At 40.4% G+C, this 26221-nt stretch overlaps 1 protein-coding gene across 9 annotated transcripts in view; it reads right to left on the bottom strand.

The window, feature by feature from the left end:
* The window catches only part of LOC139763685 (uncharacterized), a 265984-nt gene that overhangs the window by 80957 nt on the left and 158806 nt on the right, over positions 1 to 26221 (bottom strand). For 7 of the 9 annotated variants that reach the window (XM_071690001.1, XM_071690000.1, XM_071689995.1 and 4 more), the window contains 2 exons: positions 18430 to 18598; positions 14453 to 14578 (listed from right to left, as the gene is read on the bottom strand). In XM_071690001.1, coding sequence (XP_071546102.1) covers positions 14453 to 14578; positions 18430 to 18598 — 295 coding nt within the window. The remainder of the gene's footprint in view (positions 1 to 14452; positions 14579 to 18429; positions 18599 to 26221) is intronic. The other 2 variants (XM_071689996.1, XM_071690002.1) reach the window with 1 other exon arrangement.

The following is a 26221-nucleotide window of genomic DNA, read 5'->3' as shown; positions in this document are numbered from 1 at the left end:
ACAACCCCATCCATAAACAAATTAAACAACCATGGAGACATCACACACCCCTGCCGACAAACCGACAATCACTGAGAATCAATCACTTTCCTCTCTTCCTACTCGTACACATGCCTTACATCCTCGATAAAAACTTTTCACTGCTTCTAGCAACTTACATTCCACACCATTTATTCTTAATATCTTCCACATAGCATCTCTATCCACTCCATCATATGCCTTCTCCAGATCCATAAATGCTACATACAAATCCATTTGTTTTTCTAAGTATTTCTCACATGCATTTTTCAAAGCAAACACCTGATCCACACATCTACCACTTCTGAAACCACACTACTCTTCCCCAATCTGATGCTCTGTAAATGCCTTCATCCTCTCAATCAATACCCACCCATATAATTTCCCGAGAATACACAACAAACTTATACCTCTATAATTTGAACACTCACCCTTATCCCCTTTGGCTTTGTACAATGGCACTATGCATGCATTCTGCCAATCCTCAGGCACTTCACCATGAACCATACATACACTGAATATCCTCACCAACCGGTCAACGACAGTCACCCCCTTTTTTGATAAATTCCACTGCAATACCATCCACACCTGCCACCTTGCCGGCTTTCATCTTCCACAAAGCTTTCACTACCTCTTCTCTGTTTACCAAACCATTCTCCCTGACTCTCTCACTTTGCACACCACCTCGACCAAAACATCCTACATCTGCCACTCTATCATCAAACACATTCAACAAACCTTCAAAACACTCACTCCATCTCCTTCTCACTTCACTTCTTGTTATTTCCTCCCCATTAGCCCCTTCACTGATGTTCCCATTTATTCTCTTGTCTTAGCACTTTATTTACCTCCTTCAAAAACATCTTTTTTTCTCCCTAAAATTTAATGATACTCTCCCATCCTAACTCTCATTTACCCTCTTTTTCACCTCCTGCACCTTTTTCTTGACCTCATGTCTCTTTTTTTTTATACATCTCCCAGTCATTTGCACTAATTCCCTGCAAAAATCGTCCAAATGCCCCCTCTCTTCTCTTTCATTAACAATATTACCTCTTCAGCCCACCACTCACTACCCTTTCTAATCTTCCCACCTCCCACCTTTCTCATGTCACAGGCATCTTTTGTGCAAGCTTCACTGCTTCCTTAAATACATTCCATTCCTCCCTCACTCCTCTTACCTCATTTGCTCTCACCTTTTTCCATTCTGCACTCAATCTATCCTGGTACTTCCTCACACAAGTCTCCTTTCCAAGCTCACTTACTCTCACCACTCTCTTCACCCCAACATTCTCTCTCCATTTCTGAAAACTTCTACAAATCTTTAACTTCGCCTCCACAAGATAATGATCAGACATCCCTCCAATTGCCCCTGTCAGCACATTAACATCCAAAAGTCTCTCTTTCACATGCCTATAAATTAACACATAATCCAATAATGCTCTCTGGCCATCTCTCCTACTTACATACTTTTTTTTTTTTATTATTATACTTTGTCGCTGTCTCCCGCGTTTGCGAGGAAACAGACGAAAGAAATGGCCCAACCCCCCCCCCATAGACATGTATATACATACGTCCACACACGCAAATATACATACCTACACAACTTTCCATGGTTTACCCCAGACGCTTCACATGCCCTGCTTCAATCCACTGACAGCACGTCAACCCCGGTATACCACATCGCTCCAATTCACTCTATTCCTTGCCCTCCTTTCACCCTCCGGCATGTTCAGGCCCCGATCACACAAAATCTTTTTCACTCCATCTTTCCACCTCCAATTTGGTCTCCCACTTCTCCTTGTTCCCTCCACCTCCGACACATATATCCTCTTGGTCAATCTTTCCTCACTCATCCTCTCCATGTGCCCAAACCACTTCAAAACACCCTCTTCTGCTCTCTCAACCACGCTCTTTTTATTTCCACACATCTCTCTTACCCTTACGTTACTCACTCGATCAAACCACCTCACACCACACATTGTCCTCAAACATCTCATTTCCAGCACATCCATCCTCCTGCGCACAACTCTATCCATAGCCCACGCCTTGCAACCATACAACATTGTTGGAACCACTATTCCTTCAAACATACCCATTTTTGCTTTCCGAGATAATGTTCTCGACTTCCACACATTCTTCAAGGCCCCCAGGATTTTCGCCCCCTCCCCCACCCTATGATCCACTTCCGCTTCCATGGTTCCATCCGCTGCCAGATCCACTCCCAGATATCTAAAACACTTCACTTCCTCCAGTTTTTCTCCATTCAAACTCACCTCCCAATTGACTTGACCCTCAACCCTACTGTACCTAATAACCTTGCTCTTATTCACATTTACTCTTAACTTTCTTCTTCCACACACTTTTCCAAACTCAGTCACCAGCTTCTGCAGTTTCTCACATGAATCAGCCACCAGCGCTGTATCATCAGCAAACAACAACTGACTCACTTCCCAAGCTCTCTCATCCCCAACAGACTTCATACTTGCCCCTCTTTCCAAAACTCTTGCATTCACCTCCCTAACAACCCCATCCATAAACAAATTAAACAACCATGGAGACATCACACACCCCTGCCGCAAACCTACATTCACTGAGAACCAATCACTTTCCTCTCTTCCTACACGTACACATGCCTTACATCCTCGATAAAAACTTTTCACTGCTTCTAACAACTTTCCTCCCACACCATATATTCTTAATACCTTCCACAGAGCATCTCTATCAACTCTATCATATGCCTTCTCCAGATCCATAAATGCTACATACAAATCCATTTGCTTTTCTAAGTATTTCTCACATACATTCTTCAAAGCAAACACCTGATCCACACATCCTCTACCACTTCTGAAACCACACTGCTCTTCCCCAATCTGATGCTCTGTACATGCCTTCACCCTCTCAATCAGTACCCTCCCATATAATTTACCAGGAATACTCAACAAACTTATACCTCTGTAATTTGAGCACTCACTCTTATCCCCTTTGCCTTTGTACAATGGCACTATGCACGCACAATCCTCAGGCACCTCACCATGAGTCATACATACATTAAATAACCTTACCAACCAGTCAACAATACAGTCACCCCCTTTTTTAATAAATTCCACTGCAATACCATCCAAACCCGCTGCCTTGCCGGCTTTCATCTCCCGCAAAGCTTTCACTACCTCTTCTCTGTTTACCAAATCATTTTCCCTAACATACGTATACTTATGTATATCTCTCTTTTCAAAACAGGTAATCCCAATCACCAGTCCTTTTTCAGCACACAAATCTACAAGCTCTTCACTATTTCCATTTACAACACTGAACACCCGATATACACCAATCATTCCATCAACTGCCACATTATTCACCTTTGCATTCAAATCATCCATCACTATAACCCAGTCTCGTGCATCAAAGCTGCTAACACACTCACTCAGCTGCTCCCAAAACCCTTGCCTCTCATGATCTTTCTTCTCATGACCAGGTGCATAGGTACCAATGATCACTTTCAGTTTTACCCATATCCATCTAGAGTTTACTTTCTTACACTCTATCACATACTCCCACAACTCCTGTTTCAGGAGTAGTGCTACTCCTTCCTTTGCTCATGTCCTCTCACCAACCCCTGACTTTACTCCCAAGACATTCCCGAACCACTCTTCCCCTTTACCCTTGAGCTTCATTTCACCCAAAGCCAAAACATCCAGGTTCCTTTTCTCAAACATTCTACCAATCTCTCCTTTTTTCTCATCTTGGTTATATCCACACACATTTAGACACCCTAATCTGAGCCTCTGAGGAGGATGAGCACTCCCCTCATGACTCCTTCTGTATCCCCTTTCAGAAAGTTAAAATACAAAGAGGGGAGGGTTTCTAGCCCCCCACTCCCATCCCCTTTATTCGCTTTCTACGACACATGGGGAATGCGTGGGAAGTATTCTCTCTTCCCTATCCCCAGGGATATTTCATCATTAGAGATAAACATATGGAGGTATGTGCAGAGTGGGCATACAATGCAAATATACATGTGTGTATGGATGAATCAGCAAACAAGGAAGACATAAGCAGATGGAAAGAACTAAAACAAGAAAAGGAGGTGGGAGTGGGGGATAAAAAGATGAAAGAATGAAGACATGCTGCAGACTGGGAAGAAAAAGCATGAGGGAGAAGACTTAGAATGGGAGATGAAACGAGTGTACATACCTAGGAGTACTTAAGACAAGATTTTGCCATACAAGCAGGGTTAGAGCATGGTGCTCACTGCATGTCTTGTTTGAAGAATAACACTACTATTCTCATCTGCCACCTGCATTACATTATCATCTATTCTGGATTCATCTGAGACTAATTCCAACCACATGTTAAGTTTTCTCCTAAATGTTTCTATACTCGTTTAATGCATGTTTCCTATTTCTCTCAGTAGTATACTGAATACTCATTCTAGCTTCTTGGCTGGGATTTCATATGATTCTGTCCAATTTATTGTTGGTATGTTCCACTGTATTCTTGCAGGTTTAATAACTCTGTATCTTCCTTGATGAGAGGCTCTTGAGTTCAGTAAATTTTCCTCTACATCTTCAACATGATGCCACACACAGAATACCATTAATATATCTCTTCTTCTTCTAAAATATTGAGTTCCAATTCTTTCAGCCTTTTATGGTGTTTATGCAATATTCCATCCATTTGACTTTGCTCATCAAGTTCTAAATTCTAATTCCTTATTTCTATTTGTTTTAATGGTGACCATACAACACAGCAGTCTTCAACTTATTTCCTATTCAAGGTTTCCTTTCAAACCCTGTGATTCTTAGTTTTTCAAGTTAATTACCCTTAAACTATGAAGCCTAGAATATTTAGGGATACCCAAGAATGGAGGTTCATTGAAAGATAAAAAAAAAGTTCAGTCATCAATTACAAGGAAATATCAAGTTAAGATATATTAAGATAAATCAAACTTACCTTATTTAGTGCTGTACAAGCATTTGAATTTTGCACATTTGCCAATTATGCACTAAGTGGGTTATCAGTGGTGACATGACAGTTTATGTCATCACCTCAGTGCCCTATGACCAATGTGGTGGTTATCACTGGTGACATGACAGTTTATGTCATCACCTCAGTGCCCTATGACCAATGTGCTTAGTTTTTATAACACAATCTATTTGTTTTCATTTTATTATAGTAACACATTTTACACTTTGAAGACTGTGTAACATGATCCCCAGTTAATAAAAAATAATGATTATTTATAATGTTTCACAACACATATCCATATCCATAAAACTGTCAGGTATGTTATTTACTCATTACATTTTGTTTATGTTATTCCCTAATATCTAAATTATTCACAGACTTATACACAATTTTGTAATTCACAGTATCATGTTCTCATTCACCTAAATATATGCCTGCCATCACTTTTTCTAAGGTATTCCATTCTTATTTCCTCTATATCATGATCAAGAACACTTTCCTATTACAATCAAAATCATGGTCATCTTCCACTGAATCAAAATCACTATTAATAGTGCCCCAGAGACAAACATACTTAAGAGGGACCTCCTCATTCTATAAAACTTTAATTGCAGAGGTTAAAAATATTTTTGCATTTAACTTTACAATTTCAAAGATATTCATATAACATAGAAAAAACACTTCAGAAGTATATTTTGCCCATTACTTTCACTTTGAAAATAATCAGAATCTTACATAAGCGTGGGAGTATGGTCCGAGTGCCAAGTGCCTTACCACTATGCATATTTTATCATTCATTATCCTTACACTGAAAAATTCAATACTGATTATTATCATGCTTTATCATATGTAATACCCATAATAAATCTATTCTTGTTGTAATCGCTATGAGTTACTAATAATTTTTTCACACCAGCAAAATAATAACAGAGCTTAAAATTTGCAAGTGTACCAGTCAGCTGCAGCGCTGTCAAGGTCTGGAAGCTGCTGGCAATACTGCCTCCACTATTGGTAGAAACACCTTCCTCATTTTGGTCAAATTCCAGTGCTGGAAGAGCCAGTGTCCACAAAATCACTCTCCATATAATCTAAAGACAGATCATCAAGTAGTTAAGGCTCATCTGCCCAGTCCTCTAAACGTATCTAACAGCCACTTAATTTTCCTCCAAAAAACTCGCTAAAAATGAGCTGTCATTGGCATGGCAGGAGGATGTCTGACCTTGGGAAGAAATTATCATGCAGGCTTGGTGTGTTATCTTGAAATAGAGATACAAAACTCATTGGGGTTTGAAAGGAGTTGCCCAGCTTGTGGAAAGATCCATCTAGAGGATACAAGGGATTACATAGCTTGGCATTAAATTTCTCTGCATTTTGAGCTGAATACCAACTTGTATTGGTCAGTAATTACCCTGCATAATTCCTTGCAGCCATTGTCATACTTTTCTCCCACTTTAAAGGGTCCACTCTCTGATTTCTTGATTTTTGCTTTATTCATGCATGTGCTTTGTACCTTTGGGTTTCTTTCTATGCTTTGTATGACTATTTTCATTCATTCTCTGTTCTCTTCTATGGGATTTCATTATTTCTTCATCTGCTTTCACTTTCTTACAAACCTCTTTTATTCTTGCCTTTTTCATTACAAACCTTTTTCTCTCTTTCTATGCTGTTCTATTTTTTTTTTTTTTTTTTTTTTTTTATACTTTGTCGCTGTCTCCCGCGTTTGCGAGGTAGCGCAAGGAAACAGACGAAAGAAATGGCCCAACCCCCCCCCCCCATACACATGTACATACACACGTCCACACACGCAAATATACATACCTACACAGCTTTCCATGGTTTACCCCAGACGCTTCACATGCCTTGCTTCAATCCACTGACAGCACGTCAACCCCTGTATACCACATGACTCCAATTCACTCTATTTCTTGCCCTCCTTTCACCCTCCTGCATGTTCAGGCCCCGATCACACAAAATCTTTTTCACTCCATCTTTCCACCTCCAATTTGGTCTCCCTCTTCTCCTCGTTCCCTCCACCTCCGACACATATATCCTCTTGGTCAATCTCTCCTCACTCATTCTCTCCATGTGCCCAAACCATTTCAAAACACCCTCTTCTGCTCTCTCAACCACGCTCTTTTTATTTTCACACATCTCTCTTACCCTTACGTTACTTACTCGATCAAACCACCTCACACCACACATTGTCCTCAAACATCTCATTTCCAGCACATCCATCCTCCTGCGCACATCTCTATCCATAGCCCACGCCTCGCAACCATACAACATTGTTGGAACCACTATTCCCTCAAACATACCCATTTTTGCTTTCCGAGATAATGTTCTCGACTTCCACACATTTTTCAAGGCTCCCAAAATTTTCGCCCCCTCCCCCACCCTATGATCCACTTCCGCTTCCATGGTTCCATCCGCTGACAGATCCACTCCCAGATATCTAAAACACTTCACTTCCTCCAGTTTTTCTCCATTCAAACTCACCTCCCAATTGACTTGACCCTCACCCCTACTGTACCTAATAACCTTGCTCTTATTCACATTTACTCTCAACTTTCTTCTTCCACACACTTTACCAAACTCAGTCACCAGCTTCTGCAGTTTCTCACATGAATCAGCCACCAGCGCTGTATCATCAGCGAACAACAACTGACTCACTTCCCAAGCTCTCTCATCCCCAACAGACTTCATACTTGCCCCTCTTTCCAGGACTCTTGCATTTACCTCCCTTACAACCCCATCCATAAACAAATTAAACAACCATGGAGACATCACACACCCCTGCCGCAAACCTACATTCACTGAGAACCAATCACTTTCCTCTCTTCCTACACGTACACATGCCTTACATCCTCGATAAAAACTTTTCACTGCTTCTAACAACTTGCCTCCCACACCATATATTCTTAATACCTTCCACAGAGCATCTCTATCAACTCTATCATATGCCTTCTCCAGATCCATAAATGCTACATACAAATCCATTTGCTTTTCTAAGTATTTCTCACATACATTCTTCAAAGCAAACACCTGATCCACACATCCTCTACCACTTCTGAAACCGCACTGCTCTTCCCCAATCTGATGCTCTGTACATGCCTTCACCCTCTCAATCAATACCCTCCCATATAATTTACCAGGAATACTCAACAAACTTATACCTCTGTAATTTGAGCACTCACTCTTATCCCCTTTGCCTTTGTACAATGGCACTATGCACGCATTCCGCCAATCCTCAGGCACCTCACCATGAGTCATACATACATTAAATAACCTTACCATCCAGTCAACAATACAGTCACCCCCTTTCTTAATAAATTCCACTGCAATACCATCCAAACCTGCTGCCTTGCCGGCTTTCATCTTCCGCAAAGCTTTTACTACCTCTTCTCTGTTTACCAAATCATTTTCCCTAACCCTCTATTTATCCACCTTTTTTTTTCTCTTGGTGACTTCTGTTTTGCAATCTTTTTTTTCTTTGGTATCAGCTCATTGATTCTTTGGTATTAGCTTACTGATTATTCATCCTATTCCCTCAGAGTATATTTTTGTGTATGCTACAAGGTTATTACATCTGTAGATCTCATTCTAGTCTGTATTTAAAATACTTTCAAAGATCTCTCTGCAGTTTGATTTGTCAAAGTAAAAATTCATGTAACTCAACCTGCTGTTGTCCTCTACTGACATACCCCCTTCACATTAATGTATTTCCATACTGTATGATGCAGGGATTTCTATGATAATATGATCTGAAAGGTATGTATTATTCATTTTACATACAAAAATAGCACTGACTCATTTGTAATAAGATCTATTGTATTGTTCCCTTTAGCCAGTCTGTGGTTTAGTTGTACAAGGTTGATGATTAACAGAGATTAATTAATTTTTGAATCTTTCCTCTCTCACCATCTTATCCATTACCTTTTTCTTTGTGTTAGCACCTACATCCATAACCTGCTTCTCTTTCCCTTCACTCAATAAGAAGTTAAATCCATTATCCCATATAATAATCAGTGGATCCAGTTTCTCCAATCCCTTCAATATTTCTTCAAATCTTATCATATTTCTTAGCTTGGTTTTCAGTGGTTTATATGACACTAGGTTTATTCTGTTTATAGCTGAGTTACTACAATTAATTCACAATCATTGAGACTCATCTTCATTACTGTATCTGCTTTCCTGCAAAATCATCAAGGTCATACATTATTTGAGTCCGCTACTTTTCTTTCTTTCATAATTGGCCACTATTTCCGTGTTAGTAAGTTAGCACCAAGAAAAGACGAAGAAAGGCCACATCTGCTCACACTCATTCTCTAACTGTTGTGTGCAATGCACCAAAACCACAGTTCCCTATCCACATCCATGCCCCACAGACCTTGGCATGGTTTCCCTTGATGCTTCACATGCCCTAGTTCAGTCCACTGACAGCAAGTCAACCCCAGTATACCACAATGTTCCAATTCACTCTATCCCATGCATGCCTTTCACCCTCCTGCATGTTCAGGCACTAATCGCTCAATATCTTTTTCGCTCCATCCCTCCATCTCCAATTTGGTCTCCCTATTCTCCTTGTTCTCTCCACTTCTGACACATACTTCCTCACTCATTCTCTCCATATGTCCAAATCATTTCAGCACAACCTCTCCTATTCTCACAACTACACTTTTCAATACCACACATCTCTCTTACCTGTACACCTCTTACTTGATCAAACCAGCTCACACCACATACTGTCCTCAAACATTTCATTTCCAACACATCCACCTCCCTCCACACAACCTTACATATAGCCCATGCCTCGCTTCCATATAACATTGTCGGGACTACTATACCTTCAAAAATCCCCATTTTTGCCCTCCCAAATAACAAATCTCTTTCCACACATTCTTAAGTGATCCTAGAACATTTACCCCCTCCTCCACCCAATGACTTACTTCTATTTTCATGGTTCCGTTTCTTGCCATGTCCACTCTCAGATATCTAAAACACTTCACTTCCTGCAATTTTTCTCCATTCAAACTCACATCCCAACTAACTTTTCCCTCGACCTTACTAAACCTAATAACCTTGCTTTTATTCATATTCACACTCAACGTTCTCCTTTCACACATTTTTCCAGACTCAGTCACCAACTTCTGCAGTTTCTCACTTGAACTTGCCACCAATGGTGTATCATCAGCAAACAACAACTGTCTTACTTTCCAGGCCCTCTCATTCCCCACAGACTGCATACCCACCCCTCTCTACAAGACTCTCACATTCACCTCCCTCACCATCCCATCCATAAACAAATGGAGCAGTCATGACATCACACACTCTTCCCGCAGACCAACCTTCACTTGGAATCATTCCCTCTCCTCCCATCCTACTCATAAACAAGCATCACACCCTTGATAAAAACTTCTCAATGCTTCTTGCAGATCATATGCCTTCTCCAGATCCATAACACCACAAATAAATCCACCTGTTTTTCTAAATATTTCTCTCACACATATCTTTTAAAGTAAATACCTAATCCACACATCCTCTACCACTTCTGAAACCCCAATGTTCCTCCTTGGTATGATGCTCTATACATGCTTTCATCCTCTCAATCAATACTGTCCTATACAATTTACCAGGTATACTCAATAAACTTATACCTCTGTGGTTTGTACACTTACCTTTATAACCTACCCTTTCTATAATGGTACTATACATATATTCCACCAATCCTTAAGCACCTCACCATGATCCATACATACAATAAATATCCTTACAAACCTATCAACACCATAGTCACCCCCTTTCTTAATAAATTCAACTGCAATACCATCCACTGCAGATGCCTTGCAAGGCTCTCACCACTTATTCTCTCTTCATCAAACCACTCTCCATGACTCTCACTTCACATATCACCCCGACAAAACACCCTACGTCTGCCACTCTATCATCAAAAACATTTACCAATCTTTCAAAATACTCACTCTATCTCCTCCTCACTTCATCAATGCTTGTTATCCTTCCCCTTTTGCCCCCTTCACCAATATTCCCATTTGTTCTTGTCTTTCACGCATTATTTACTTCCTCCCTAAAACATCTTATTCTCCCTAAAGTTTACTGATACTTACTCACCCTAACTTTTATTTGCCCCCTTTTTCAACCCCTGCACCTTACTCTTGACCTCCTGCTACTTTCTCTTTTACATTTACAATCATCTCAATTCCTGCCCTGAAAGTACTCTTTCACTAACAACTTTATTTCTTCATCCCTAAACTCACTATCCTCTTTAATTTTCCCACCTCTCTCATTTCGCATGCCACATGCACCTTTGTAAGTACTGCCTACATGCTTCTCTGATCTCTTTCACTAGTAACTTTACTTCTTCATCCAACCACTCACTACCCTTTATAATCTTCCCACCACACACATTTTGCAAGCCATATGCATCTCTTGCACACACCATCACTGTTTCCCGATATACCTCCCATTCCTCATCCATTCCCTATTTCATTTACTCTCACTTTTTGCCATTCAACACTCAATCACTCCTGCTATTTCAACACGAGTCTCATTTCCAAACTTACTCTCACCACTCTCTTCTTTCTGACCTTGTTTCCAATTTTTCAAAATCCTCTACAAATCTTCACCCGTCTCTCCACAACATAGTGATCCAACATACTACCAGCTGACCCTCTCAGCATATTTACATCCAAAACTCTCTATTTTAAATGTATAATCTAATGTATGATCTACTAATGCCCGCTGACCGTCTCTCTTACTCACATACATATATTTGTATATATCCCTCTTTATAAACCAATTCTTCCCAAACACCAGTCCTATTTCAGTACACATAACTCACAAGCTCTTCAACATTTTCATTCACAATACTGAATACACCATGTGCCCTAAATTATACCCTTCACATTACTGACCTTTGCATTTAAATCACCTCTCACCAATACCTGGTCTCTTGCATCAAAACTGGTAACACACTCACCCAGCTGCTCCCCAAATACTTGTCTCTCTTGATCTTTCTTTGAGTCTGCTTCTAACTCATGTAAATGTTTCAAACTGATCCAAATTTGGCTCATTTCTCACTGAGCTATATTTCTGTCATGTTGATTAGGACTGTGTTGTTGTTCCTAATGTATTCAGTGAATACTTGTAATATACTTTCATTCTAGAGTTCTCACTTATCAGACTTCTTTATATCTATACACATTATCTTCCTTGGATTCACTATCCCCTTATATGTCGCCTACTGGATTTTGAACTTTGCAGACACATTCAATCTGCTTATAAATTTCTCATTCAGAGCTAGATAATTCTAGATTTTTCAATGTTCCTTCTTTATCTTCAAAATTTTCTGTTTCATTGTTTTATTTCCATTTCTTCCAGGACTTTCTATATTTGGTTCTCCAACAAAATAAATATTCCACTAGCTGGGTGTGTTTCTGCCCTTTGTATATTCTTGCCAATTATTATTCTGATTCTCATTCCATCTTGGTTTCCTGCTTTGATTAGTCCTACATTTTTCATAATCTTACCAATATTTGCTCATGCCATTATTCCATACCAGCCTTCTGTTTATTTCCAATGCTTAATTTTTAAATTTGTAATCTGGCAATTCATCATTTCGATCTAGAAATGCATCTCCATTCATTTCCTTCTTTTTCAACTTGTTTTTCAGGCTCTGTTCAGTATTTCTTTCTTTGGTACAGGTTTTCATTATATGTCTTCCACTTCAGTCCAAATCTTCTTATACATCGATAGTTATCACTTACTTACCATGGTTACAGTGTCTGCAAAAACATTGTCCAACCCCATGTGTTTTCAAAGGTGATATATGGCTAAGGTTTATTGTGGGTATAAGCATATGATGCTCTCAGCATGAAATCATAGTTACATCTGGTCACCGAAACTAAAGTTTCTAACAGTGTGAGCACCAATAACCAGTCTCATCACTTTAATTTGGGAATTTTGCTTATGGTTGCTGTATTTCTTCTACCTGTGCTTCAAGATGACTGGCTTTTACCTTTCCAAGAACGAGAAAGCCTGAACCCTCATAAGGAAGCATAAAAATGTGGGCACGAGATTTCTAGGTGCACTGAGCACTCAGAATGCACATTTAGGTGGCTTCTTCCTGCAACACCTCATCAGCCCCTCACTTCATTCAGGAGATCAAGACCTATGGACCCAAAATATGGACATGCCCAGACATCTGCAGATGGATATCAAGGGAAAAGGAGAGATGACAAAGTACTAAAATATAAGCTTGACATCGCTTCTGAAAATGTATAGGGGAGGCAAAAAGTTTTTTTGCAGACACTATACTTCATTTTCATTTTATCATGTGCCTTTTCAAAATTCTTAAATGCTGCATACACCTTTCTAAAAATTTGTCCACTACTTGTGTTACTGCAAAATTCTGATCTACACACCCTTTTTCCTTCCTAAAACCATCCTCTTCTTTCCCAACAAGGGGTTCACTTATCCTTTCAACACAATCTCTTTCCTACCATATACCTTGCCAACTATACTAAAGCAATCTATATTTATCTACATTCTATTTTTCTTAGTCGCTGTCTCCCACATTAGCGAGGTAGCGCAAGGAAACAGACAAATAACAATCCCCTCCCCCCTCATGTGCACGAGGTAGCGCTGGGAAAAAACAACAAAGGCCACATTCGTTCACACTCAGCCTCTAGCTGTCATGTATAATGCACCGAAACCACAGCTCCCTTTCCACATCCAGGCCCCACACAACTTTCCATGGTTTACCCCAGATGCTTCACATGCCCTGGTTCAATCCATTGACAGCACGTCGACCCCGGTATACCACATCGTTCCAATTCATTCTATTCCTTGCACGCCTTTCACCCTCCTGCATGTTCAAGCCCCAATCACTCAAAATCTTTTTTACTCCATCTTTCCACCTCCAATTTGGTCTCCCACTTCTCTTCATTCCCTCCACCTCTGACACATATATCCTCTTTGTCAATCTTTCCTCACTCATTCTTTCCATGTGACCAAACCATTTCAAAACACCCTCTACTTCTCTCTCAACCACACTCTTTTTATTACCACACATCTCTCTTACCCTATTATTACTTACTCGAACAAACCACCTCACATCACATATTGTCCTCAAACATCTCATTTCCAGCACATCCACCCTCCTCCACACAACTGTATCCATAGCCCATGCCTCACAACCATATTACATTGTTGGAACCACTATTCCTTCAAACATCTGAAACTAACTTTTACTCCCATTTTCTTTATACAGTGAAACAAGTATCACTTTCATATAGTTCCTCATAAACTCTGAGAGTCAACTCCTTCTACTCTGCTTACTTCATCTTTTTACACCTTTTCTGTGCTTCACCTAATACCAGACATTAACTGGAACCATTGACATAAAAGATAATTAGTTGATTTAGCAAATCTAAGTATGCCGGTGTAAACTTACTCTTTGAAAGAGGTTGTGGGGGAAGTCCATCCTAATCGTGCAGAAGCTGTGGCTCTCATTCCTCCTCGCCGGAAATCACCCTCACCTAAATCACTATCTAGATGACCAGAACTACTACGACGTAACCTGTTCAGAAAATAAAAGCAACAAAAAAGTGAGTTTTGGAAAATTCCAAAACATTTATAGATATGTATTTTGTATCTTGTCTTTCTGGGAATAGAGGAGTAAGAAAACTACCCACATACCTCCAATGCATCATAAAAGGCAACTTAAAGGGGTGGAAGCTGGGAGCTGAAAACCCTTCCTACCATGTGCTGTTACTTTCTAAAGAGGGAACAGAAGAAAGAGCCAAGTGGGAATGGCTTCCTCAAGGCTCAGGCTGGATTCTCTGAATGTGCTTGCATGTAACCACAATGAGAAAGTGGATGACATAAACATCAGGTTTGTGGAAAGGAAACTAAGCATAATGAGTAAGAGGATACTAAGCTTAATGAGTAAGAGGAGAATGGTTTGGAAATGCCCACGTGGTAAAGTCTGGGTTTAATGTGAGGTTAAGATGAAGGAGCTATGGATATGTGTTAAAAAGTGCAAGGAAGTGAGTTCAAGACTGATGCAGGTAAGAATGAGAGTACACTATGACAGTTGGGTGACTATCAATGTTATAGCATTTGGTAGCTATGGAAGTAAGGAGGAAAGAGGACTCTTTTTGGGCAGTTGCGTATATATCTGAGTAATTCTGATGCAAGGGATCAAGTCCCTGTGGTGGGAGATTTAAAAGCAAGAGAGGGTGATTTGGCAGTTGAGGGTATAATTAGGATACATGGAGTACCATGGGTGAGTGAAAATGGGAAACAGCTTATTGAGTTGTGTGCTCAAAAATGATTTTGGATTAGGAATATCTGGTACAAAAAAGTTAAATGCAAGGTGTGTGTGGGTGAGTGGGTCTGGAGATTAATGAAATTTATTGGATATTGTACTAACTGATGAGTTTAGAGAAGCTGCTGGATGCAAACAGCTATGAGGACCCTTCCTGGCAGAGGCAAGTGTGAGAGCTTGAAGTGGTTTTTTGGTAATGAGGAAGTGAGACGGGTGGGAAGACCATGGTAAAAGTGAGTGAGTTTTCAAAGGAGGCTTTTGTACTGAGATTTTAAGAGAGATATAGCAAAGAGCAGCATGAGGTGACAAGAAATGAAACAAGGGAAGTGGGTGAAAAGTAAAACATATTTATGGTAGCAGCAAACAAAGAAGTGAGGAAGAGTAAAATGTATTTATGGAAGCAGTGCTTAAATGTGCATGTGAAGTAAGAAGTATGCAAAAGATGGGACATGCACATGTAAGAAAGGGTAATAAGTGGTGGGATAAAGAAGTTACCTTTCTAATGATAGAAGATAGTCATATGGATGCTATCTGCAAGGAAGCAGTGTGAGTAATTGGGAAGTGTACAAAAAAAAGTAGCATGAGGGCAAAAAAAAGGTACGAAAGCTGAAAAAGAGGGCAATTGAAGGAGGGTGAAAGAGTATTGGAGAACTTTAGGAAGAATAAAAAATTGTTTTGGAAGGTGAATCCTGATAAGAGAGGAAAAATTAAATAGTGTAAAATTTCTTCCTTGCTATGTCATGGCATTTATGCAAAATATACACTGGGTATTCAAGTTTTCTACCAATACTTACTATAATATTGAGCTCTTGGACTATAAATTTTGGGGCTATAATCTTGTGAGCTCTAAAGTACATTGATAGTAACATGTTTTCTCAACATTTTTATGATGGTCTGAATAGTAATGACATAAGCAAATATATTTGATGGTCTTTATACTCTGGTTTTGATTACATTTTGACATCTAACATTCACATCCAAAGGTCTCTTTAGTTACATATATCTCTATTTCTAAACTAGGTATTCCCAATCACCAGTCCTTTTTCAGCACGCAACTCCACAGCTTTTCACCATTTCCATTCACATTACTGAAAATCCCATGCCCCCTTATTAAACCCTCAACTCCAACGTTACCCACCTTCACATTTAAATCACCTACCACTATACCTGGTTTCTTGTACCAAAACTGCTGAAACACTCATTAAGCTGCTCTAAAAACACTTGTCTCTCATCACCTCCTTCTCATGGCCAGGTGCACAAACACTAATGATCACCCATTTCTCACAATCCACTTTCATTTTTACCAATATTAGTTTGGAGCTCACTTCCTTACACTCTTTCACAAACTCCCACAAATCCTGCTTCAGCAGTAGTGCTATCTGTTCCACAGCTTTTCCCTTCCAACAACCACTGACTTTACTGTTACAACATTTCCAAACCATTCTTCCCCTTTACCCTTGAGCTTTGTTTCATTCTGAGCCAGAACACCAACGTTTCTTTTCTCAAACATATGACCTATCTGTCCTTTCTTCTCATCTTGGTTACTTCCACAAACATATTAGACACCCCAGCCTGAACCTTTGAGGAGTATGAGCATTTCCCATTTGGCTCCTTCTTTTGCTCCATCTTTTAGAAACTGAACTACAAGAAGGGGTGATTTCCAGCTACCTGCTCCTGCCCCCTTTAGTTAACTTCTCCAACACTCAGGGAATACAAAGGTAGAATTCTTTCTCTCCTACCCCAGGGATAAGTATTTTCTTTTCTTTTCATACTTGTCTGCCATTTCCCTCATTAATAATGCCAAGAATAGAGGAGGAAAGGCTGCATTCACTCATTTAATTCTCTAGCTGTCATGTGCAATGCACCAAAACTACAGCATCCATCCTCAACCAGGCCTCACTGACCTTTCAATGGTTTTTGCCAGCCACTTCACACACCTGGTTCAGTCTACTGGCACCACATCACCCCTGTATAACACATCATTCCAACCAACTTGATTCTGTGCACATCCTTCACCCTCCTGCATGCTCAGGCCTACCAGTCACTCAAAATCTTTTTCACTCCATACTCCCATCTCCATTTTGGTCTTCCCCTTGCCTTTTTCCCCTCTACTTCTGACACATACATCTTTATCAACCTCTTCTCACTTATCCTCTCCATATGTCCAAACCATTTCAGCATATCCTCTTCAACTCTCTTAACCACACTTTTCTTATTTTCTCTTTCCCTTAGATCACTTCCTTAGTCAAACCACCTCACACCACATATTGTCCTCAAACATTTCATTCCCACCACTTCCGCACATCCTTATCTACAGGTGGTACCTTACATTCATACAACATTGCTGGGACTACTACACCTTCAAACACACCCATTTTCATGCTTTCATATAATGAACTGTCTTTCCATTCATTTCTTAATGCTCCAAGAACTTTCGCCCCCAAACCCACCCTATGACTCACTTCCATTTCCATGGTTCCATTAGCTGCCATGTCCACTCCCAGGTATCTAAAACAATTAACTTCCTCCAAATTTTCTCTATTCAAACTTACATCCCAACTAACCAGTCCCTCTGCCCTTCTAAACCTAATAACCTTGCTTCCATTCACAATTACTTTCAACTTCCTGCTTTCACACACTCTCCCAAACTCAGTCACCAACTTCTGCAGTTTCCCACTTGAATCTACCATTAGTGATGAGTCATCAGCAAACAACAAATGATTCTTTTCCCAGGCCTCCTTACACCCTACGTATGACATACTCACCCCTTTCTCAAAGACCTTTGCATTTACGTTCAGTGAAGGTCGGTCTGCGGCAGGTGCGGTGATGTCCCCATGGTTGTTTACTTTGTTTATGGATGGGGTGGTTAGGGAGGTCCCCCTTCCTTTTATACAATAGCATAATCTTTACTATGAAAAACACAAAGAAATGCCAACCTGTATGCTAAGTGTCTACAGTGCTGAGTTCAACTAGAATTTAACATGCCCTCAAAATTTTCATGTTGCATAAGATTTAAGAATATATCTATGTTTCAATATTTGTTATGCTGAAAAACAAGTAACTAACTATCTTACAGTTTTCACTCAAAATAAAACCTCAACCTGGTGAAGATTTTCTTAATGCTTGTAGACTTATGGTGAGTAGGTGGAGACCTATGGCCAGACAGTGTGTTACATCGTGGAGAGGATGATTCTGACGTGATGATCCCATCTCCCTGCTGGTAGAACTCTCCCTCAGGAAGGTCATCTATCATTTGCATCTCTGTCTCTGCTGTGGAATCATAAATCCATCTCAACTTCATTTTCATATCAATATTTTGCAGTAAGATTGAAATTATTAACTGCTCATATGAGCTACAATGATGATAAAGAAAGAAATACAAGAATGATTAAGATTTTTTTTTTCACTATTCTGCAATCCATCAAAGTATTTCTTTCACATTAAAAAAGTATGGCCTTATCTAAGGGGCTAGTAATTTCTAAACATCAAAATTTGCAAATTTATCCAAATTAACATTCTAGCTACCTACATCAATACTCCATTTCCAATATAATGGGGTGATCACACACAAAGAACCTCTGCAACATCACTCACATAAATCCTCAATCTATGCCCAGTGTATTAAAGTGAAAACATGGAATTCTAAACCTATAAAAGTGCTGCATACTTTTACAGTTTACACATTTTGCTGATTCATCAAATGAGACCAATATTTCCATTCATACCCTCTATATACACATAATTCTTCCACTGCATTCAATCACCAGTCATACTAATTCCTCACTATATGAATCCACTTCTTATACCTTCTACTGTACTGCTACATATCTTTTAACAACCCACTGTAAGTCAATAACTGGTAACAGACACCCTTTTTGATGATACATTTAAAGTCAATGTCCTCTCCTACAACATCATACAGTGCTGTACACAATATGTACTTCACTCACTTCTATGCTAAATTATGCTTGCTTGTGGATACAAATGAAAAAAATCACTCTTGGCAAGACTGTATCATTGTCAGTTTATGAAACAGGGTTCGGTCTTGTCAAAGAACATCTTACTTCAATGGAGTCCATCCTGTCCTGCTACTGAGTGCAGTGCAACCTTGGAGCTACAGGAAGGGGTCCTGGGGTAACTACCAGCACCCTTTCAGAAAAGGGTCCTGGAGTAATCATCAATAAAAATAATTACATCTATTTCAATACAATGTTTCCACTGACTGTACATCCTGAAAAATGAAACACTATTTCTCTATGAAAGACAGAGCCCTAAGAGCATCACAATCTAAACATATGGTACAATAAACCATAAATGCCAAAGGACAAAAATGAAAATAACCACATAATTTTCACGAAAATAGTCACAAAAGCAATTCTGAAGGTACTAAACATAAAACATAGAAAAACATATTATATATAATAAAAGGATTTTGGCCATATATCAACTGATGGACACATAGACAACTTATTGTAATCCCTCATCAAACTTTCAAACTCTCTCTTGCTTCCACTAACAACCAAAGTTCATCATATTTTCCCAACAAACCTATATATGCAGATTTCTCAGCCTTCTGTTTTACTATTCTATCTCCATATATATATTTATTTATTTATTATACTTAATCACCATCTCCCATGTTAGCAAGGTAGTGCAAGGAAACAGAAGAGGAATGGCCCAACTCACCCACATACACATGTATAGACAAAAAACCCACAAATGCATATATACAAATTATATATTATACTTTGTCACTGTTTTCCGTGTTAGTGAGGTAGCACAAGGAAACAGATGAAAGAATGGCACAACCCACCCACATACACATGTATATACACACATACACGTCCACACACACACATATACATACCTATACATTACAGTGTATACATATATATACATACACAGACATATACATATATACACATGTATATCTTTAATGAATGTATGACTCATGGTGAGGTGCCTGAGGATTGGTGGAATGCTTGCATAGTGCCACTGTACAAAGGCAAAGGGGATAAAAGTGAGTGCTCAAATTACAGAGGTATAAGTTTGTTGAGTATTCCTGATAAATCATATGGGAGGGTACTGACTGAGAGGGTGAAGGCATGTACAGAGTATCAGATTGGGGAAGAGTAGTGTGGTTTCAGAAGTGGTAGAGGATGTGTGGATCAGGTGTTTGCTTTGAAGAATGTATGTGAGAAATACTTAGAAAAGCAAATGGATTTGTATGTAGCATTTATGAATCTGGAGAAGGCATATGATAGAGTTGATAGAGATGCTCTGTGGAAGGTTTTAAGAATGTATGGTGTGGATGGCAAGTTGTTAGAAGTAGTGAAAAGTTTTCATCGAGGATGTATGGAATGTGTACGTGTAGGAAGAGAGGAAAGTGATAAGTTCTCGGTGAATGTAGGTGTGTGATGTCTCCATGGTTGTTTAATTTGTTTATGGATGGGGTTGTTAGGGAGGTGAATGCAAGAGTTTTGGAAAGAGGGGCAAATATGCAGTCTGTTGTGGATGAGAGAGCCTGGGAAGTGAGTCAGTTGTTGTTCGCTGATGATACAGCGCTGGTGGCTGATTTGGGTGAGAAACTGCAGAAGCTGGTAACTGAGTTTGGTAAAGTGTGTGAAAGAAGAAAGCTGAGAGTAAATGTGAATAAGAGCAAGGTTATTAGGTACAGTAGGGTTGAGGGGCAAGTCAATTGGGAGGTAAGTTTGAATGGAGAAAAACTGGAGGAAGAAGTGTTTTAGATATCTGGGAGTGGATTTGGCAGTGGATGGAACCATGGATGTGGAAGTGAATCATAGGATGGGGGAGGGGGTGAAAGTTCTGGGAGCATTGAAGAATGTGTGGAAGTCGAGAACATTATCTCGGAAAGCAAAAATGGGTATGTTTGAATGAATAGTGGTTCCAACAATGTTATATGGTTGTGATGAGTGGGCTATAGATAGAGTTGTGCAGAGGAGTGTGGATGTGCTGGAAATGAGATGTTTGAGGACAATATGTGGTGTGAGGTGGTTTGATCGAGTAAGTAATAATAGGGTAAGAGAGATGTGTGGTAATAAAGAGAGTGTGTTGAGAGAGCAGAAGAGGGTGTTTTGAAATGGTTTGGTCACATGGAGAGAATGAGCGAGGAAATACTGACCAAGAGGATATATGTGTCAGAGGTGGAGGGAACAAGGAGAAGTGGGAGACCAAATTGGAGGTGGAAAGATGGAGTGAAAAAGATTTTGAGTGATCGGGGCCTGAACATGCAGGAGGGTGAAAGGCGTGCAAGGAATAGAATGAATTGGAACGATGTGGTACACCGGGGTCGATGTGCTGTCAATGGATTAAACCAAGGTATGTGAAGCGTGCCTGAGGATTGGCGAAATGCGTTCATAGTGCCATTGTACAAAGGCAAAGGGGATAAGAGTGAGTGCTCAAATTACAGAGGTATAAGTTTGTTGAGTATTCCTGGTAAATTATATGGGAGGGTATTGATTGAGAGGGTGAAGGCATGTACAGAGCATCAGATTGGGGAAGAGCAGTGCGGTTTCAGAAGTGGTAGAGGATGTGTGGATCAGGTGTTTGCTTTGAAGAATGTATGTGAGAAATACTTAGAAAAGCAAATGGATTTGTATGTAGCATTTATGGATCTGGAGAAGGCATATGATAGAGTTGATAGAGATGCTCTGTGGAAGGTATTAAGAATATATGGTGTGGGAGGCAAGTTGTTAGAAGCAGTGAAAAGTTTTTATCGAGGATGTAAGGCATGTGTACGTGTAGGAAGAGAGGAAAGTGATTGGTTCTCAGTGAATGTAGGTTTGCGGCAGGGGTGTGTGATGTCTCCATGGTTGTTTAATTTGTTTATGGATGGGGTTGTTAGGGAGGTAAATGCAAGAGTCCTGGAAAGAGGGGCAAGTATGAAGTCTGTTGGGGATGAGAGAGCTTGGGAAGTGAGTCAGTTGTTGTTCGCTGATGATACAGCGCTGGTGGCTGATTCATGTGAGAAACTGCAGAAGCTGGTGACTGAGTTTGGTAAAGTGTGTGGAAGAAGAAAGTTAAGAGTAAATGTGAATAAGAGCAAGGTTATTAGGTACAGTAGGGGTGAGGGTCAAGTCAATTGGGAGGTGAGTTTGAATGGAGAAAAACTGGAGGAAGTGAAGTGTTTTAGATATCTGGGAGTGGATCTGTCAGCGGATGGAACCATGGAAGCGGAAGTGGATCATAGGGTGGGGGAGGGGGCGAAAATTTTGGGAGCCTTGAAAAATGTGTGGAAGTCGAGAACATTATCTCGGAAAGCAAAAATGGGTATGTTTGAAGGAATAGTGGTACCAACAATGTTGTATGGTTGCGAGGCGTGGGCTATGGATAGAGATGTGCGCAGGAGGATGGATGTGCTGGAAATGAGATGTTTGAGGAAAATGTGTGGTGTGAGGTGGTTTGATCGAGTAAGTAACGTAAGGGTAAGAGAGATGTGTGGAAATAAAAAGAGCGTGGTTGAGAGAGCAGAAGAGGGTGTTTTGAAATGGTTTGGGCACATGGAGAGAATGAGTGAGGAAAGATTGACCAAGAGGATATATGTGTCGGAGGTGGAGGGAACGAGGAGAAGAGGGAGACCAAATTGGAGGTGGAAAGATGGAGTGAAAAAGATTTTGTGTGATCGGGGCCTGAACATGCAGGAGGGTGAAAGGAGGGCAAGGAATAGAGTGAATTGGAGCGATGTGGTATACAGGGGTTGACGTGCTGTCAGTGGATTGAATCAAGGCATGTGAAGCGTCTGGGGTAAACCATGGAAAGCTGTGTAGGTATGTATATTTGCGTGTGTGGACGTGTGTATGTACATGTGTATGGGGGGGGGGGGGGGGGTTGGCCCATTTCTTTCGTCTGTTTCCTTGCGCTACCTCGCAAACGCGGGAGACAGCGACAAAGTATAAAAAAAAAAAAAAAAAAAAAAAAAATGTGAAGCGTCTGGGGTAAACCATGGAAAGTTCTGTGGTGCCTGGATGTGGAAAGGGAGCTGTGGTTTTGATGCATTATTACATGACAGCTAGAGACTGAGTGTGAATGAATGTGGCCTTTGTTGTCTTTTCCTAGCACTACCGCATGTACATGAGGGGGGAGGGGGTTGTTATTTCATGTGTGGCGGGGTGGCGATGGGAATGGATAAAGGCAGACAGTATGAATTATGTACATGTGTATATATGTATATGTCTGTGTGTGTATATATATATATATATATATATATATATTTTTTTTTTTTTTTTGCCGCTGTCTCCCGCGTTTGCGAGGTAGCGCAAGGAAATAGACGAAAGAAATGGCCCAACCCACCCCCATACACATGTATATACATACGTCCACACACGCAAATATACATACCTACACAGCTTTCCATGGTTTACCCCAGACGCTTCACATGCCTTGATTCAATCCACTGACAGCACGTCAACCCCGGTATACCACATCGCTCCAATTCACTCTATTCCTTGCCCTCCTTTCACCCTCCTGCATGTTCAGGCCCCGATCACACAAAATCTTTTTCACTCCATCTTTCCACCTCCAATTTGGTCTCCCTCTTCTCCTCATTCCCTCCACCTCCGACACATATATCCTCTTGGTCAATCTTTCCTCACTCATTCTCTCCATGTGACCAAACCATTTCAAAACACCCTCTTCTGCTCTCTCCACCACACTCTTTTTATTTCCACACATCTCTCTTACCCTTACGTTACTTACTCGATCAAACCACCTCACACCACACATTGTCCTCAAACATCTCATTTCCAGCACATCCATCCTCCTGCGCACAACTCTATCCATAGTCCACGCCTCGCAACCATACAACATTGTTGGAACCACTATTCCTTAAACATACGTTGAGATGTATAGGTATGTATATTTAAGTGTGTGGACGTGTATGTGGGTGGGTTGGGCCGTTCTTTCGTCTGTTTCCTTGCGCTACCTCGCTAACGCAGGAGACAGTGACAAAGCAAATTTTTTTTTTTTTTTTTTGCTCTGTCGCTGTCTCCCGCATCAGCGAGGTAGCGCAAGGAAACAGATGAAAGAATGGCCCAACCCACCCACATACACATGTATATACACACACTCCCACACACGCAAATATACATACCTATACATCTCAATGTATGCATATATGTACACAGACATATACATATATACACATGTAGGTGCCTGAGGATTGGTGGAATGCTTGCATAGTGCCACTGTACAAAGGCAAAGGGGATAAAAGTGAGTGCTCAAATTACAGAGGTATAAGTTGTTGAGTATTCCTGATAAATCATATGGGAGGGTACTGACTGAGAGGGTGAAGGCATGTACAGAGTATCAGATTGGGGAAGAGTAGTGTGGTTTCAGAAGTGGTAGAGGATGTGTGGATCAGGTGTTTGCTTTGAAGAATGTATGTGAGAAATACTTAGAAAAGCAAATGGATTTGTATGTAGCATTTATGAATCTGGAGAAGCATATGATAGAGTTGATAGAGATGCTCTGTGGAAGGTTTTAAGAATGTATGGTGTGGATGGCAAGTTGTTAGAAGTAGTGAAAAGTTTTCATCGAGGATGTATGGAATGTGTACGTGTAGGAAGAGAGGAAAGTGATAAGTTCTCGGTGAATGTAGGTGTGTGATGTCTCCATGGTTGTTTAATTTGTTTATGGATGGGGTTGTTAGGGAGGTGAATGCAAGAGTTTTGGAAAGAGGGGCAAATATGCAGTCTGTTGTGGATGAGAGAGCCTGGGAAGTGAGTCAGTTGTTGTTCGCTGATGATACAGCGCTGGTGGCTGATTTGGGTGAGAAACTGCAGAAGCTGGTAACTGAGTTTGGTAAAGTGTGTGAAAGAAGAAAGCTGAGAGTAAATGTGAATAAGAGCAAGGTTATTAGGTACAGTAGGGTTGAGGGGCAAGTCAATTGGGAGGTAAGTTTGAATGGAGAAAAACTGGAGGAAGAAGTGTTTTAGATATCTGGGAGTGGATTTGGCAGTGGATGGAACCATGGATGTGGAAGTGAATCATAGGATGGGGGAGGGGGTGAAAGTTCTGGGAGCATTGAAGAATGTGTGGAAGTCGAGAACATTATCTCGGAAAGCAAAAATGGGTATGTTTGAATGAATAGTGGTTCCAACAATGTTATATGGTTGTGATGAGTGGGCTATAGATAGAGTTGTGCAGAGGAGTGTGGATGTGCTGGAAATGAGATGTTTGAGGACAATATGTGGTGTGAGGTGGTTTGATCGAGTAAGTAATAATAGGGTAAGAGAGATGTGTGGTAATAAAGAGAGTGTGTTGAGAGAGCAGAAGAGGGTGTTTTGAAATGGTTTGGTCACATGGAGAGAATGAGCGAGGAAATACTGACCAAGAGGATATATGTGTCAGAGGTGGAGGGAACAAGGAGAAGTGGGAGACCAAATTGGAGGTGGAAAGATGGAGTGAAAAAGATTTTGAGTGATCGGGGCCTGAACATGCAGGAGGGTGAAAGGCGTGCAAGGAATAGAATGAATTGGAACGATGTGGTACACCGGGGTCGATGTGCTGTCAATGGATTAAACCAAGGTATGTGAAGCGTGCCTGAGGATTGGCGAAATGCGTTCATAGTGCCATTGTACAAAGGCAAAGGGGATAAGAGTGAGTGCTCAAATTACAGAGGTATAAGTTTGTTGAGTATTCCTGGTAAATTATATGGGAGGGTATTGATTGAGAGGGTGAAGGCATGTACAGAGCATCAGATTGGGGAAGAGCAGTGCGGTTTCAGAAGTGGTAGAGGATGTGTGGATCAGGTGTTTGCTTTGAAGAATGTATGTGAGAAATACTTAGAAAAGCAAATGGATTTGTATGTAGCATTTATGGATCTGGAGAAGGCATATGATAGAGTTGATAGAGATGCTCTGTGGAAGGTATTAA

Source organism: Panulirus ornatus, chromosome 47 (genome assembly GCF_036320965.1).
Source record: "Panulirus ornatus isolate Po-2019 chromosome 47, ASM3632096v1, whole genome shotgun sequence".
NCBI lineage: Eukaryota > Metazoa > Arthropoda > Malacostraca > Decapoda > Palinuridae > Panulirus > Panulirus ornatus.
The sequence above is the reverse complement of the archived record's forward strand: the minus strand, read 5'-3'. Positions and strand labels throughout refer to the sequence as shown.